This window comes from Rhinoraja longicauda, chromosome 8 (genome assembly GCF_053455715.1).
Source record: "Rhinoraja longicauda isolate Sanriku21f chromosome 8, sRhiLon1.1, whole genome shotgun sequence".
NCBI classification, from domain to species: Eukaryota; Metazoa; Chordata; class Chondrichthyes; order Rajiformes; family Arhynchobatidae; genus Rhinoraja; species Rhinoraja longicauda.
In genome coordinates this window covers 51,616,768-51,632,203 of record NC_135960.1, presented here as the reverse complement: position 1 = coordinate 51,632,203, position 15,436 = coordinate 51,616,768, and the positions used below count along the sequence as shown (strand labels likewise).

General features: G+C 41.8%; 1 protein-coding gene across 2 annotated transcripts in view; it reads left to right on the top strand.

Annotated features, from left to right (window-relative positions):
• LOC144595966 (neurabin-1-like) overlaps positions 1–15,436 on the top strand; it is a 76,147-nt gene that overhangs the window by 37,588 nt on the left and 23,123 nt on the right. For both annotated transcript variants that reach the window (XM_078403956.1, XM_078403955.1), the window contains exons 4-10: positions 773–877; positions 4,168–4,306; positions 8,513–8,635; positions 9,785–10,014; positions 11,478–11,574; positions 11,663–11,807; positions 14,790–14,837. In XM_078403956.1, coding sequence (XP_078260082.1) covers positions 773–877; positions 4,168–4,306; positions 8,513–8,635; positions 9,785–10,014; positions 11,478–11,574; positions 11,663–11,807; positions 14,790–14,837 — 887 coding nt within the window. The remainder of the gene's footprint in view (positions 1–772; positions 878–4,167; positions 4,307–8,512; positions 8,636–9,784; positions 10,015–11,477; positions 11,575–11,662; positions 11,808–14,789; positions 14,838–15,436) is intronic.

Genomic DNA, 15,436 nt, shown 5'->3' with positions numbered 1-15,436 from the left:
CTGCCTGTCCTGCTGAGTTACTCCAGCTTTTTGTGTCTACTGAAGCATATACCCCTGTATAGCCTGGCATATTTTCTATAACTTGTATGATACCTGGAGAAACAAAGGTCATTGATCCAAAATATCTATAAAATTGTTTACTGTTCACTGTTCATGCACTTGCTAATTCTGTTCTTATTCCGAGTCCACCGGTATAAAAGTCTAGAAAGAAACCAGCCATAACATGATTAGTAAGGCACTAGGTATCACAAGGCTTCATTGATCATTAATCCCATGCAAATGGTTTGATAAAGCTGCAAGATTGAAAATTATTAAGAACATTTAAAATGAGCCTTAAGGTACAAATATTTTCAAAACTATAACATTTAAAAAAACACTTAAAAGTATTAGATACCTAAAGCAAATGCATTTAATTAACATAATTATATCAAGAAAATATAATTATCTATAAATTGTCTTCTGTGCAGTGTTCCTCTCCATTGAAATGCATGGAGATACTATATTTGCTAATTGTTGGTTTTCTTGTGACTTGAGTTTAAGCATGATCTATTTCATAGTAACTTTGAGTCTTAAACTCTACAGCAACTTTCGAAAAAATGGCCTTTTTATTAAATTTGCTTAACTTAAACTGCTTATCTAAGAAAATCTGACTAATTTTAGAAAAGAAAATAGTAGCTGTCTTTGTACTGCAGTTTGCTCATAAAAGCTGCTTGAAATTCATCGGATAAAATATATTGTATCACAGAGTATAAATTTGTATTCTTTATTGCAGAATCCAGGTAAATGACCAGATAGTTGAAGTGGATGGTGTCAGTTTGGTTGGAGTTACACAAATGTTTGCAGCCACTGTATTGAAGAACACCAAAGGTATAGTCAGGTAAGTAAAAATAAATCAATTTATACAGTAGAGGCGATGGGCTTGGATCAATATTTTAATATATATTTAACTGGCACTTTGCGAAAATGAGCATTGTTTTTACTTCATTATTAACTAGACTCATTAGCAGACCTCCCAACCCTTCCGAATTTGGCGAAAAGTTTCCGCATTCTTATTTAATTTCTGCGATTCCGATTTCACGTCACATTTTTCCACAAAACACTTACCTCGCCTCTCGCCCCGCCTCTCGCCCCGCCTCACGCCGCTGGCCTCCCCCGGCCTCACCTCGTCGCTGACCCGGTCTCGTCTCGCCATTGGCCTCGCCGTGCCGCTGGCCACGCCTCACCTCGCCACTGGCCCTGCCTCGCCGCTGGCCCCGCCTCGCCTCGCCGCTGACCCCGCCTCGCCTCGCCGCTGACCCCGCCTCGCCGCTGGCCCGGTCTCACCTCGCCGCTGGCCCGGTCTTGCCTCTCCGTTGGCCTGGTCTCGCCTCGCCTCTGGCCCGGTCTCGTCTCGTCGCTGGCCTTGCCTCGCTGCTGGCCCCGCCTCGCCGCTGGCCCCGCCTCGCCGCTGGCCCCGCCTCGCCTCGCCGGTGGCCCCGCCTCACCTCGCCGCTGGCCTGGTCTCGCCTCGCCGCTGGCCCGGAGATGGGATGGGGGTAGAGGAAGGGAGTGGGGGTAGGAGGGGAGTGGGGGTGGGAGGGGGAGGAGAGGAGGGGGTGGGGGTGGGGGAGGAGGGGAAGGGGGTGGGGAGGGGGAGGAAAGGAGGGAAAAGTGGGGAGGGAGGGCGGGAGTGGGGGGGGAAAGGGGGGTAGGCGGGAGTCGGGGGGAAAGGGTGGAGGGGAGTAGGGGGGGAGTCGGGAATGGGGGTAGAATGGGAGTAGAGTGGGGGAGGGGGTAGAGTGGGGAGGGTAGTTGTGGGGTGGGGAGGAGTGGGGGGTGGGGGGGACATGGACTGTTGTGATTTGCTGTTGAAGACCACTGGAGCAAGAAAGTCCAATGAAATTAGGCATGTGTATTTTTAAATGAAACTCTTTCTTCATAACTTAGTCGTACATTTTGTGTAAGGAAAAAGCAAAATAGAGAAAACAAAACAAAACAACTTTTTCTTTGTGTTGTAAAAAGTATCTCTGTTCAAAAACCTTTATATAAATAGCAGAATATACTCATGATAGGCCTGACATTGTACATATAGTCCAAGAACTACAGACTGTTGGAAATAATAGTCGATTTTCACACATGAATGTAGCGCAACGCGTACACGCATTTGGCGTGCATACTTTTTTTGCTGAAAAGCTGCATTACGCGCCATATTATGAATTTTGATGTAAAATTATGAACCTACGCTGCATTCCCTCAATAGCAATAATGTCCTTCCTCAAATTTGAAGACCAAAATTGCACACAATACTCCAGGTGCGGTCTCACCACGGCCTTGTACAACTGCAGTAGGACCTCCTTGCTTTTAAACTCAAAACCTCTCGCAATGAAGCCCATCATGCCATTAGCTTTCTTCACTGCCTGCTGTAACTGCCTGCTTACTCTCAGTGAATGACACACAAGCACACCCAGGTCTCGTTGGACCTCCCCTTTTCCTAATCTGACACCATTCAGATAATAATCTGCCTTCCTGTTCTTGCCGCCAATGTGGATAAGCTGACATTTATCCACATTATACATTATACTGCTCACTCACCCAACCTATCCAAATCACCCTGCAACTTTATAACATCCTCATTTCAGCCCACGCTGCCACCTAGCTTTGTGTCATCCGCAAACTTGGAGATGTCACATTTAATTCCCTTGTCTAAATCGTTAATAAATATTGTAAATAACTGGGGTCCCAGTACTGATCCTTGCAGCACCCCAGATATGGCTCATCTGGACAAATCTTCCTGATTCGGGATGTTATGTCTGAGTATTTGGCAGTGATAATGTTAGGGTGAGATAGTTGGAAATGATCATTACTGAGAAATTGTGTGACCTGCACAGTACATATACCTTTATGCCCAAGCCTGAATTCAATGTCAGTAAAATTGCAAATAATATCCTGGGCTGATATAATTAATATTCATCAACTACAACCTTTATCCAGGCAGTAGAGTGGTAGCCTCTAATTGCAATGGCTTTCAGTTTTTGCCAGTGCTCCTTGATTTCACACTCAGTCAAATGTTATCAAGGGCATACATTCTTACTGTATCTTTCGGGATACTACTTTGGCTTTGGGCTTGGTTTTCTTGGTTGATTACTTATCCTGGTTTTATAGCACGTACTTTGTGTTTTAATAGTAATTAATTGAATCATTTTGTGAATCAACGTTGTAACGAAATCTGAAACCAAGTGATCCTGGTGAAACTCAAATGAGAACTGTCAACAGAGTATTAGTAACTGCTGAATTTTTTTTAAACGGCAAATGATTGTATTCTGAAGAAACAAATCCTGGAAATACACTACAGACCGTGCAACATCTGGCAGAGAGAAATAGAGTTAAGGTTTCAAATTGATGACCTTATGGTAGGTCTGTTGATCTTGCCCTCCTGTTTTTATGCTTATGGAGAGGTTGTTGAATTGATTAGATTTGTCTTAATGTTTTTGAGATTGTTTTGGGCAGAATATGGTGACAGAATGTTCTCCACTTGACTCACAAAAAACTCAGTTCACTTAATCAGCACTCAAACTACACCCTTCAATATACACTATTTCAAAATTGGCAGTCTAAAAAAATGTACAACAATTGGCCACGCTTCCAGTGCATCTCCCAAACTTACAACCTCTACCACGTGGGAGGAACATGGCAATTGACATAACTGCCACCTGCAAGTTGTTCTCTGTGTTAATTGGAAATATAAGCCATTTCTTCATCGTTGTCGTAGCTAATTGTTTCTCCATCCATAATACCCTTATGAGGAATACCTTCAGAATGTGAACTAAAATGTCTCCAGTTAGGAATGGGCAATAAATGCTGGCCTTGCTGGCCACCAACATCACATGATAGAATATTTTTAGGCAAATTGAAAGGTTGTAATGCAAAATGTATCAATTTGCTATACCATATGTTTAAAAACATTTAAATTTACACTGGTAATGCTCAACAGAATAGAGAGAAAGCAAGTTAACAATCTAAGTGTTAATTCTTTCACCACAGTTGTTGCCTGATTTGCTGACCATTTAGAGAATGTCATCCTTTAATTCGGATTTAAACTATTTTGTAGAATAATGCATTTAAGGATGTATTTTGAAGAATAAAATTATGAAATGTGAGAAAATCAAAAATGTTCATTTTTTTTCATAGATTTCTTATTGGTCGAGAAAAACCTGGACAGCAGAGTGAAGTTGCTCGGCTTATCAGTGAAACACTAGAACAGGAAAGATGCCAAGAGGCATTTCTGGAGCAGCGCTGTAATCGGTATAGTGGAAGTGATATTGAGCAGGTAAGAGGAATTATTGCTTTAATTCTAAGCATGTGGCAATGCATTTAATTAAGAGACAATGAAGGCAAGAAGATATTTGTGCAAGTGGTGTATAGACCCCCGAACCATAACCAGTTGGTAGGAGAAAGTGTAAAGTTAGCTCACCAGAAAGTAAATATTCAAGTAGAATATTAATCTGCATAAAGGTAGGAAATTCAGATAGGCAAAGGAAACCTTAACAAGGAATTCATAATGTTTAATGGGTAGTTTCCAATAACAAGAGCCAACCAGAAAGCATGAATATTCTGTACTTGCAATTGTGCAACAAAATAAGATTAATGATGGACCTTACTGTGAAGGTACCCCTAGATATCTATCCCAGTGATCATGATTGAATTTTGTATTCATTTTGTCCAAGATGAATAAAAGTTCAACATGAGGGCAATTATAAGGTCATGAATGCAGAGGTCAATAAAATCAACTATCAGATTATGGTGTCAATCATTTGAAATGTAGTGGAAACCATGTATGAGGATTTTTAATATATCTTCATAGTAGATACATTCCAACAAGAAAGGAGTTTTACAAAGGGGGATCCAGTTGCAGTTAACTAAAAAAGTTAAAGATTGATTTAAAAAATTAAACATTTAATTATGCAATGACAAGTGGTAGGTCGAAAAATTGGACAGAATGTAAATAACATCATAAATGGCTAAAAGATTAATAAGAAAGAAAAGAATTAGAGTACAAAATAAAACTAGGCCAAAATGTGAAAATAGAAGTTTTAGTAAATAAAGTTATAAAAGAAAAAATAACAAAATATGGTTTGATCCCATAGAAAGTGAGTCTGGGAATTAATAATGGAAAACAAGACTGGCAGATTAATTAAGCAAGTACCTGGTTTCACTCTTCACTATAAGAGAACAGAGACAAAGATGCAGCTGTAGCTGAAACTCAGAAAGTGGAGGGGAGGACAAAAATCTGGTAAAATTGCAATCACCAGGAAAATAGGACTCGGCATATTGTTGAAGCTGTGGAGTGATGTCTTTGAGTCATGGTGGTCTTCATCATGGGGTCTTGAGGGTATACATTATCAGTATAAAGTTTAAACTGCAATATCTGCAGTTAAAAGAAATTCCATTGCTTGGATCTTTCGCATGTTCAGGCTAATACAATACAATATATCTTTATTGTCATTGTACAGGGGTACACGAGATTGGGAATGCGCCTCCCATACGATGCAATAAATTAATTAGCTAGTCAGTATTAATTTAAACAACCAAATGAAACAAATTAGAACAGTTTTAAAACAGAATAAAGTGCAAGTAGGTCTGTGCCGGTTCATTGTGCGATGTGACCATCCGGCTCAGCAGGACCAGTTCAGAGCATCTATGGCCCTGGGGATGAAGTTGTTCCTGAGTCCGGAGTTGCGGGCGTAGAAGGCCTTGTAGCGTCTGCCCGATTGTAGAAGTTCGAACAGACTGTTGCAGGGGTGTGAAGAGTTTTTTGTGGATGCTGGTGGCTTTTCTGAGGCATCGTGTGCTGTAGATGCCCTCCAAGGCTGGTAGCTGTGTTCCGATAGTCCTCTGAGCTCTATGGACTACCCGCTGAAGAGCTTTCCTCTCTGCCTCCGTGCAACTGAGATACCACACAGGGATGCCATGTGTTAGGATGCTCTCTATGGTGCAGCGGTAGAATGTCGTCAGCAGCTGTTGGGGTAGACCAGACTTTTTCAGTGTTCTTGGGTAGAACAGTTGTTGCTGTGCCTTCTTGACCAGCGCAGCAGTGTTATTGGACCATGTTAGGTCCTCCGAAATGTGAGAGCCCAGAAACTTGAAGCTGGACACTCTCTCCACACTATTCCCGTTGATAAAGATCGGGGCGTATTCCCCGTTGTGTGACCTAAGGAAGTTGATGATCAGCTCCTTGGTCTTGGTGGTATTTAGGGACAGGTTGTTATCAGAGCACCAGTCCGCCAGGTTCTGCACCTCCGCTCTGTATTTTGTTTCATCACCGTTGGTGATGAGCCCGATCACCGTTGTGTCGTCTGCAAACTTGACAATGGAGTTGGTGTCGAATGCAGGAACACAGTCGTGTGTGAATAGGGAGTAGAGCATGGGGCTCAGAACACAGCCCTGTGGTGTGCCGGTACTCAGGGTGATAGTGGAGGACAGGTGCGGGCCCATTCTCACTGCCTGCGGTCGCTCCAGCAGGAAGTTCAGGATCCAGTCGCATAACGACGAGCTGAGGCCTAGCTGGTGGAGTTTGGTGATGAGCTTGGTGGGGATGACCGTGTTGAAGGCAGAGCTATAGTCTATGAATAGCATCCTCACGTACGTGCCCTGTCTCTCCAGGTGAGTCAGGACAGTGAAGAGCCAGAGAGATGGCGTCCTCTGTGGATCTGTTTGCCCTGTATGCAAATTGATGTGGGTCCAGTGAGGCAGGGATGCTGGATTTGATGTGTGAGAGGACCAGCCTTTCAAAGCACTTCATGACTATAGGAGTTAGGGAACGGTAGTCGTTCAGGTTAGTGATCTTTGCTTTTTTCGGCACCGGCACTATGGTAGCTGACTTCAGGCACTTGGGGACCGTAGCCAGAGATAATGACAGGTTAAAGATCATGGTGAATACCTCAGCCAACTGTTCAGCACAGTCCCTAAGTACCCTCCCTTGAACTCCATCCGGGCCTGCAGCCTTGCGTGGGTTGACCCTTTGCAGAGCACGTTGTACTTCCTGTGTGCTCAGTTGCAAGACCAGTCCCTCCGCCTCGGCTGGGGTTCTTCCACTCTTGGTGGTGTTGCCAGTTTCGAAGCGGGCAAAGAAGGTTTTTAGCTCGTTAGTTAGTGTGATATCGCTGTGGGGGCAGGCAGGGCTGCTCATGTAGCCAGTGATGTCCCTGACACCCTGCCACATGCTTCTGGTGTCCGTGGTATTGAAGTGGTCTTCCACCCATTGCCTGTGGGTGTCTTTGGCCCTTTTTATACCTTTGTTCAGGTTTGACTTGGGAACACTGTATGCTGAAGTGTCACCACATTTAAAGGCATTGTTGCGTGCCCTCAACAGATTCTGTACCTCCTTGTTCATCCATGGTTTCTGGTTTGGGTACATCTTTGTTTCCTTGTCCACTGCGACATTCTCCACACAGCAGTTGATGTAGGAGAGCACAGTGGATGTGTACTCCTCCAAGTCTACCTCAGAACCGCAGGTCGCCTGTTGTGCAAACAGGTCCCAGTCGGTGCGATCAAAGCAGTCCAGGCGTTGTAGGGTGGCGTCCTCGGGCCATATTTTGACTCTCTTAATTGTAGGTTTGGTCTTGCGGATGAGGGGTTTGTATGCGGGCAGTAGAAACAGTGAGAGGTGATCGGATTGTCCCAGAGGTGGCACGGGAGAGCTCTGTAGGCGTCCTTTACGTTGGTGTACACTTTATCCAGCGTGTTTGAGCCCCTGGTAGGGCACTGCACATGCTGGTGGAATTTGTGGAGCGCAGCTCGTAGGTCGACCTGATTAAAGTCCCCGGCAACAATGAGGGCACCGTCGGGGTGGGCATCCTGCTGCTTGCTGATGGCCGAATGCAGCTGTGCTAGCGCTAGGTTAACATTAGCCTGTGGGGGAATGTAAGCGGCCATGATGATGACCACAGTAAACTCCCAAGGCAGATAAAACGGCCTACATTTAAGCAGTAGGTACTCCAGGTCTGGGGAACAGTAGCTCTCTATTGCAGTGTGGTTGGTGCACCAGTCATTGTTAATGTAGAATCAGAGCCCACCGCCCTTGCTCTTACCGTTCTTTGTTCTATCAGCACGATGTAGTGACCGGTTCGTTAGCTCCACAGCCCCGTCGGGAACCAGCGCGTTGAGCCACGTCTCTGTGAAGATCAGCGCACAGCAGTCTTTCAGAGATCGCTGGGTGTTGATCCATAGCCTTACCACATCCAGCTTGTTGGAGAGTGACTGGACATTTGCGAGAATGACGCTCGGTAGGGATAGTCTTTGTGGGGCCCTCCGTAGCCTGGCCTGCACCCCAGCTCTCCAATATCAACAATATCAACAAAAGTAATTATATTTAAAAAGTAAATATTTATTTACTCTGTGATATGTATTTAAGATGAGTTGGATGCTGTACAAGAATACTTATTGTGGAACACAGACATGGAATAATTATGTATCCAATGATAAAAATATTATGCGGACCTGCTGTGTATCACATCTGTTTGATTTTTTTTCCAAGTCCGAAGAATTTCCTGAAGATGATGAAGCAATGGGGATAGATGAAGTTCCTAATTTATCTGCAAGTGATAATCTGTGTGAACCAAGTGATATGCATTCCCAACTTGTTCTTAAGATAAAAGAGGTAATTGTATTTTATTTCCTTGATAGCTTTCATATTTTAAGTTAAACTGATCTGTTGCCCGTAACAAGCGTTTCATAAATCATCATATTTTACTATTTATACATTTACCATGCTGGTAGGCATTTTGTGTTGCTTGATGAGATGGAATACATGTTTAATGTGTTTTCCACAAATGCAAGATTATATTTATGCATTATCCTGGTGCTATTAGTGGCCTGCGTAAAGTATTTACCTTCGGCCTCTGCCTCCTTTTAGTAGATAGATTCCTGATTAGTACAGGTGTCAGAGGTAATGGGGAGAAGGCAGGAGAATGGGGTTAGGAGGGAGAGATTGCATGGCGGAGTAGACTTGATGGGCCGAATGGCCTAATTCTAATCCTATCACTTATGACATGACCTCCTCTGCAAAGGTATGTATTGGACTTTCTATGTTTCCCCACAGTTGAGAGTTGAATTTGAATATTGTGATCTTGTATTTAACTTTTTAAGACGTATCTGTACCAGTGAATTAATGGAAAATTCTCTTGGATCCCAGTGGCTCTGATTAAATATTTAATTAAATATTACTGACAGATATTAGAAATTTATAAATGTGTTTTCAAGCTCATTTGAGTTTAAAAAAAACACATATTTACTTGGAACAATGTGCATTCTATCTCTTGAATTTTAAATAAAGTTTTTAACATAACCAACTCATGTTCTATTATTTAACCCTCTTTTATTTCTCATTTAAGTCCTAACAATTCATCTCAAATTTCTTTAAGATGTAATTTGACCTTTTGCCTAGGAATAATTTGGATCACTTGAAGATTCCTTGACAATTGTTATAAACAGTTCAACAATGAATTGTCCAGCTAAGTGGCCAAGTTGAAAATGCATTTTGACCAATGTACATACTATTCAACTATGGAATATGTATTTGTTGTATTAACAGCCTTTGTATGTAAAGCATCAGTCCTTGCCTATTTGTTGGAGTTCAAAAATTATACTAATTTGTCTCTACTCCCAGCTTTAATTTAAACCATCCAGCAGAAATCTGAATTGATGGAAGATTCTGATTTTCGGTAAAGTAGTTTAAGAATTAAAAAACTATATGCTTGTATGGTTGTTTGGATTGTTCTAGTCCCGGCATGTTCTTCATTTCCACTAGCTGAAAATTGCTGAAGCAGAGAAGATTGAATGGGAAAATGCAAAGATACAGCTTCAGCAAAGTATTGAAGAGAACAAGGAAAAAATTGAAAAGTTGGAAAAGTACTGGTTAGAGGCACAAACTCTTTGCAAAACACTAAATGAACACTTGAAAGAGACCCAATGTCAGCATGATGCTTTGGAGAAGAAATATAACAAGGCCAAGAAGTTGATAAAGGAATATCAACAAAAGTAAGCTTTCAATGTACCCAAACAGAGAAGTAGCAAAGCTTGTAAACTTTTATAGTGTCCTAATTATGGAACTAGTATGCTGGATTTAGTGCAAACTTGACCAAGTGGACCCGTTGGTGCAGCACCCTCTCCTCCCCCACTCCCCCCCTCCACTCTCCCCCCCCCCCCCCATCCCTCCTTCTCTCCCCCCCTTCTCTCCCCCCCTTCTCTCCCCCTCCCTCCCCTCACCCCCTCCCTCCATCCCCTGCCTCCACCCCCTCCCCCTTACCCTCCCCTCCGTCCCCCTCAACCCCCCTTATCACCCCTCCCAACCCCCCTTCCCCTCTCCCCCCACTCCATCCCCCACAATCCCCCTCCTCCCCCCTCTCTCGCCCTCCTCCCTCCTTCCCTCCCTCCCCCTTCCTCCCGAGGAGATAGATTTAAACTTTAAAATGTGAATAACTTTAAAAATATAACACCAATTTCAATGAAACTTCTTCCATTAGCACCAAAGGGACAACGGTGAGTAAGGTGGGCCTCAAATTGTCCCGCTATCGTGTACCGTTTTGGCTGTAGTTCAGGAACAAACAAACGAGAGTTTTAGTATATAGATTATTTGACTTTCAACTCCTTGTCACCCCTAATCCCCCACACGCACCCTTTTTACCTAAGGTAATTCTCACCTCTAATAAATTGATATAAGTTCTGATTGTGCCAAGTAATTGGCAGATACATGCTAATGGCTAGCCACCAGTTCCAAGTTGAACTGCCAGCTACTGCATGATGCATATCAGTACATTCTAGACATCTGCATCTGCAATGAAGCACAGAAATTGAAAATGAGATAGACAAGTAGTTGACCTCTTTCTCCACCTCTGAACATTTTTAATTGAGTGCTGAACTGAGGGGCTGGCTACACTACCTTTCTGGCTTCCACAGCTTTGCATCCGTCATCCTAATACATCTACCACAGCCCGATTGAACTATAGGAAGATTGACAACCCTATTCAAAAGCTAAGAATAGGTGGATTGTTTTTTTTCATTTTTAAAGTGCTGTTAATTTTGTCGTCTTAAATTTCATTGTTATTAATGTTGATATTTTTCCAACTACTTGGTTGGGTGCTTGTTCAAAGATCATAATTAAAATGCTCTGAGAAATAAGGCCATATTGCCATGAAAATTAATTGTCTTTTGATTAATAATGCAGAATGTAAGTCAGGTATTGTCATATACACATGTCATAAGATACACGTATGATGAAAATTTTACTTGCAGTGGCATTGTAGACACGCAGACTCAGACAACATGCAGGATCATAAATTATCCAAGACAGTGAAAAGAAAAGGACAATGTAAACAAAATGTTCTGGGTTTTCAATTACATTTATTTTGCAACGGCTAGGCGCAATTTAGCCCTTTTGAATTTCTTTGCAATAGCTGTTGCATCGATTTTTCTTTAAAATCTCAATGTTCTTTCTCTTTTAGAGAGATTGAATTTATTAGAAAGGAAGAGGATCACAGAAAATATCTGGAAGATCAAGAAAAAGAACACACTAAACAGCTGAAGAGTTTGCATGACAAGGTTAAAGTATAATCAAAATAGTTACTCTTTTTGAGCAAAGTACATTAATTCATGGAGGGAAAGTTAAACCTGCTTGTTTATTCCTCAGATACACGAACTGAAAAATGAACTGCAATCTATTGGACATATGCCTTCATTGCTCAGTTACAGTGAGCTGGACAAAGCAAAACCAGTGTTTGAGAATGAAGAACAATTTGAAGAAATTTGCACTGAAGAAAATGACACAAACCTAAGTAAGTCAGAAATATGAGAGGAGAAATATCCCTTTTTGGTGTTGCGTTCCTTTCTGAGGGGTACATTGCACAGATTTCTTGAATGCAACACAATTTTTGTGATTAAATTGCATTAGAGGCAACTTTATGTTTGATTTTATAGCTCCAAGAAGTGAAGTCCTATCCTGCTTGACCACTACCTGCTCAACTCTCCAATCCTGGCAAGATTCTTGTAAATCTTCTTTGCATTCTTTCCAGCCTAATGGTATCTTTTTTGTCGCAGGGTGACCAAAACTGAACACAATTTGAGGAAAGAAACATAATTTTCCAATTTAGATGATGCATTTTTGATTTAAAAGAAGTATTAGAACATGAATTTATGATTCTTGTTTATTTTGGTTTATTATTGTCACATGCACCTCGGACTCAGAGCCTTTCTAAATGTTTCCGTTTTCCCAGACCAACAGAGGTCATGTGATAATGAGATGACAATACATCCCTGGCCTGCTAATGATACCCCACCCGTGTCTCTAAAGTGCCATGGAGTGCCAGAAACTTTTAAAAAAACAAATGTAAACGGAATGTGAATGGAATGACCTGCCGACCCATCCCTGGGTCTCACTATCTCCCCGGCCGTTTAGAGCTCTGGCTTCTGACGCCACTCGCAAAGTGCACCAGCGAGCCCCTCAGTATTCAACCTAGCGGTTGAGGCCCTCTGGGGGGGCGCTGTGAACTGTTTATGTATGTGCTGTTATGTTTGTTCTTAGTACCTGAACTGATGTACAGCACTTTGGTCAACGTGGGGTTTTTTTAAATGGCTATACAAATAAAATTGACTTGACTTGACTTGACTATACCATGAAAACTCAGATCATCCTATATATTAATACAATTGAGCCACCAGGTAGTACAAAGAGAAAAATACCAGAGTGCAGAATATAGTTACAGTATTACAGTTACAGTGAAATGTGTGATCAAGTGAGCATTTGTTGATTTACAGTGGATCTCCTGGCAGGAAATTCATGAATCAATCTTAAGTGGCATGCATGCTGTAATCTGCATGCATTTCATTAAGATACTTGAAATTGGGCAAAAGCCGAGTAACGTGGGAGTCATTTAAAGGCCAGCTGGTCAAAATTCAGGATCAACACTTTCATCTAAAGTAAAACAAAAACGTCGAGGTTTGAGAACTTTGGGATGATGAGAGATGTAAATTTATTCAAAAAGAAAAAGGAAACATGCAAGATTTTAGGAAGCTGAAACCCTTAATGAATATACAGGAAGCAGGAAAGAACATAAACTGAGAGTCAGGAGAGCAAAAAGGGGCCATGAAATATACTTCCAGTAGGATTAAGGAAAATTCTATGGCATTTTATGTTTGCATTTAAAACAAAAGGATAACTAGGGAAGGGTTGGTCCACTCAAGAACAAAGTGGAAAAAATATATTTGGAGCCACAGGAAGTGGGCAAGGTACTAATTGAATACTGTACGGAAGGCAGGAGAAGAGATTACTGGGGCCTTGACAGAGATCTTTGTTTCCTCTTTTTACACAGAGAATGCAAGGTACCTGGAACACACTGCCTGGGGAGATGGTTGATGCCATCATTTAAGAGGTATTCAAACAGGCATGTGAGCAGGCAGGGAATAGACAGACATAGACCATGTGCATAGTTTAATTTAGCATCCTGTTTGGAGTGGACATTGTGAGCCGCAGGGCCTATACTGTGTTGTATTGTTCCATGTTCTATAACCACACTTGCAAATAAAATTTCCCAATTAGGACTGAGCAATAAATGTTGGCCTGCACAGAAATATCAAAAACCTGCGATAGAATGCATTTGAGAACATTTTGCATTTATGGCTAAACCTGCAAAGATTTGGCTATTTTGCAATGTGAAATTCCTAAGAGCAGAGTCTGAGGCAAGCCTCAATACAGATCTTTCCCAGGTAGCCACAGAGTTCTATGAACTGTTCCTGTGAATAGTTTTCAAGTCAGAAATGCGGCTGCAAACTATGTTCCCACACAACAGAAAATGACGTCTCCAAAGACGTACAGGTACGTAGGTTAATTGGCTGGGTAAATGTAAAAATTGTCCCTAGTGGGTATAGGATAGTGTTAATGTGCGGGGATCACTGGGCGGCACGGACTTGGAGGGCCGAAAAGGCCTGTTTCCGGCTGTAGATATATGATATGATATGATAAAATGCGTGTAGTTCCGTATTTGCCAGACAGTCCATTTCCCCGGTCTTCCAAATGCTGTTGTATGTATGGGCTGTATATAAGTTAGGTAATCGTAAACTTGGGAGGACCTGTTTCTTAAAGTTGTTGATAAATTGTTCAGTTTTCTGGCATTATAGATGATAGGATTAAATATTTTTGAAATATCTTTTGCCTGATCAGTTGCGAGGCAAGACATTGTCTCAGCTGTCAATTATTGTTACGGCTGTATGGTGAACATGTAGGTGCAGTATTCTGACAAAATACTCTCCTTCACAAGATCGAGATCATTCACTGATGCTTCAATGTGGATATCTGCTGATTGACACCACACAACTTTCACAATTTCTTATGTAAACATCAACATCCTCATGTCACAGCACAGTTGTTAACACTGCAGTGTCTGAGGTTGTGGTTTCAAGTTCCGCTCCAGAGGCTGGAGCACAAGAGTAGACTGATATGACAGTGTCTTTCAAGTGAAGCATTAAATTAATGCCTGCCTTTTTGGGTGATTATTTTTAAAATGACACTGGTCTCATGTCTAATGTTTACAATGTATTAACTCTTTAAAATATTGGGGGTTTTTTTGTTCAGTGAGGGAGGGAGAGTGTTTTTTTTCCCAACTGTAACATCATATTTGTATCTGTTTCTTTGCACAGCTAATACTTTGGGCAAATGAAGAGACATTTGCATCAGCAAGATCTTTTAAATGTAGTAAATCAATAGAATTTCTTACTTTTAAATACGTCATCATTACAATATACTCCCTCTTTTATTTTTAAAGCAAAATCTCCTGAACAATGGGAATATAGCAACACTTCCAAGATCTGTGGTAAGTTGGTACACTAAAATATTGTTCATTCATTTGATGGGATTATCACAAATTATAATTATAATTATGGTTTAATTTTGTGAGATACCATCAGAGTTAATTACATTTACATTACAATGCTGATAGACAATAGAAAATAGGTGCAGGAGTAGGCCATTCGGCCCTTCGAGCCAGCACCGCCATTCAATGTGATCATGGCTGATCATTCTCAATTAGTACCCCGTTCCTGCCTTCTCCCCATACCCCCTGACTCCGCTATCCTTAAGAGCTCTACCTAGCTCTCTCTTGAATGCATTCAAAGAATTGGCCTCCACTGCCTTCTGAGGCAGAGAATTCTACAGATTCACAACTCTGACTGAAAATGTTTTTCCTCATCTCCGTTCTAAATGGCATACCACTTATTTTAAACCGTGACCCCTTGTTCTGGACTCCCCCAACATTGGGAACATGTTTCCTGCCTCTAACGTGTCCAACCCCTTAATAATCTTATACGTTTCGATAAGATTCCCTCTCATCCTTCTAAATTCCAGTGTATACAAACAAGCCTAGTCGCTCCAGTCTTTCAACATATGACAGTCCCGCTATTCCGGGAATTAACC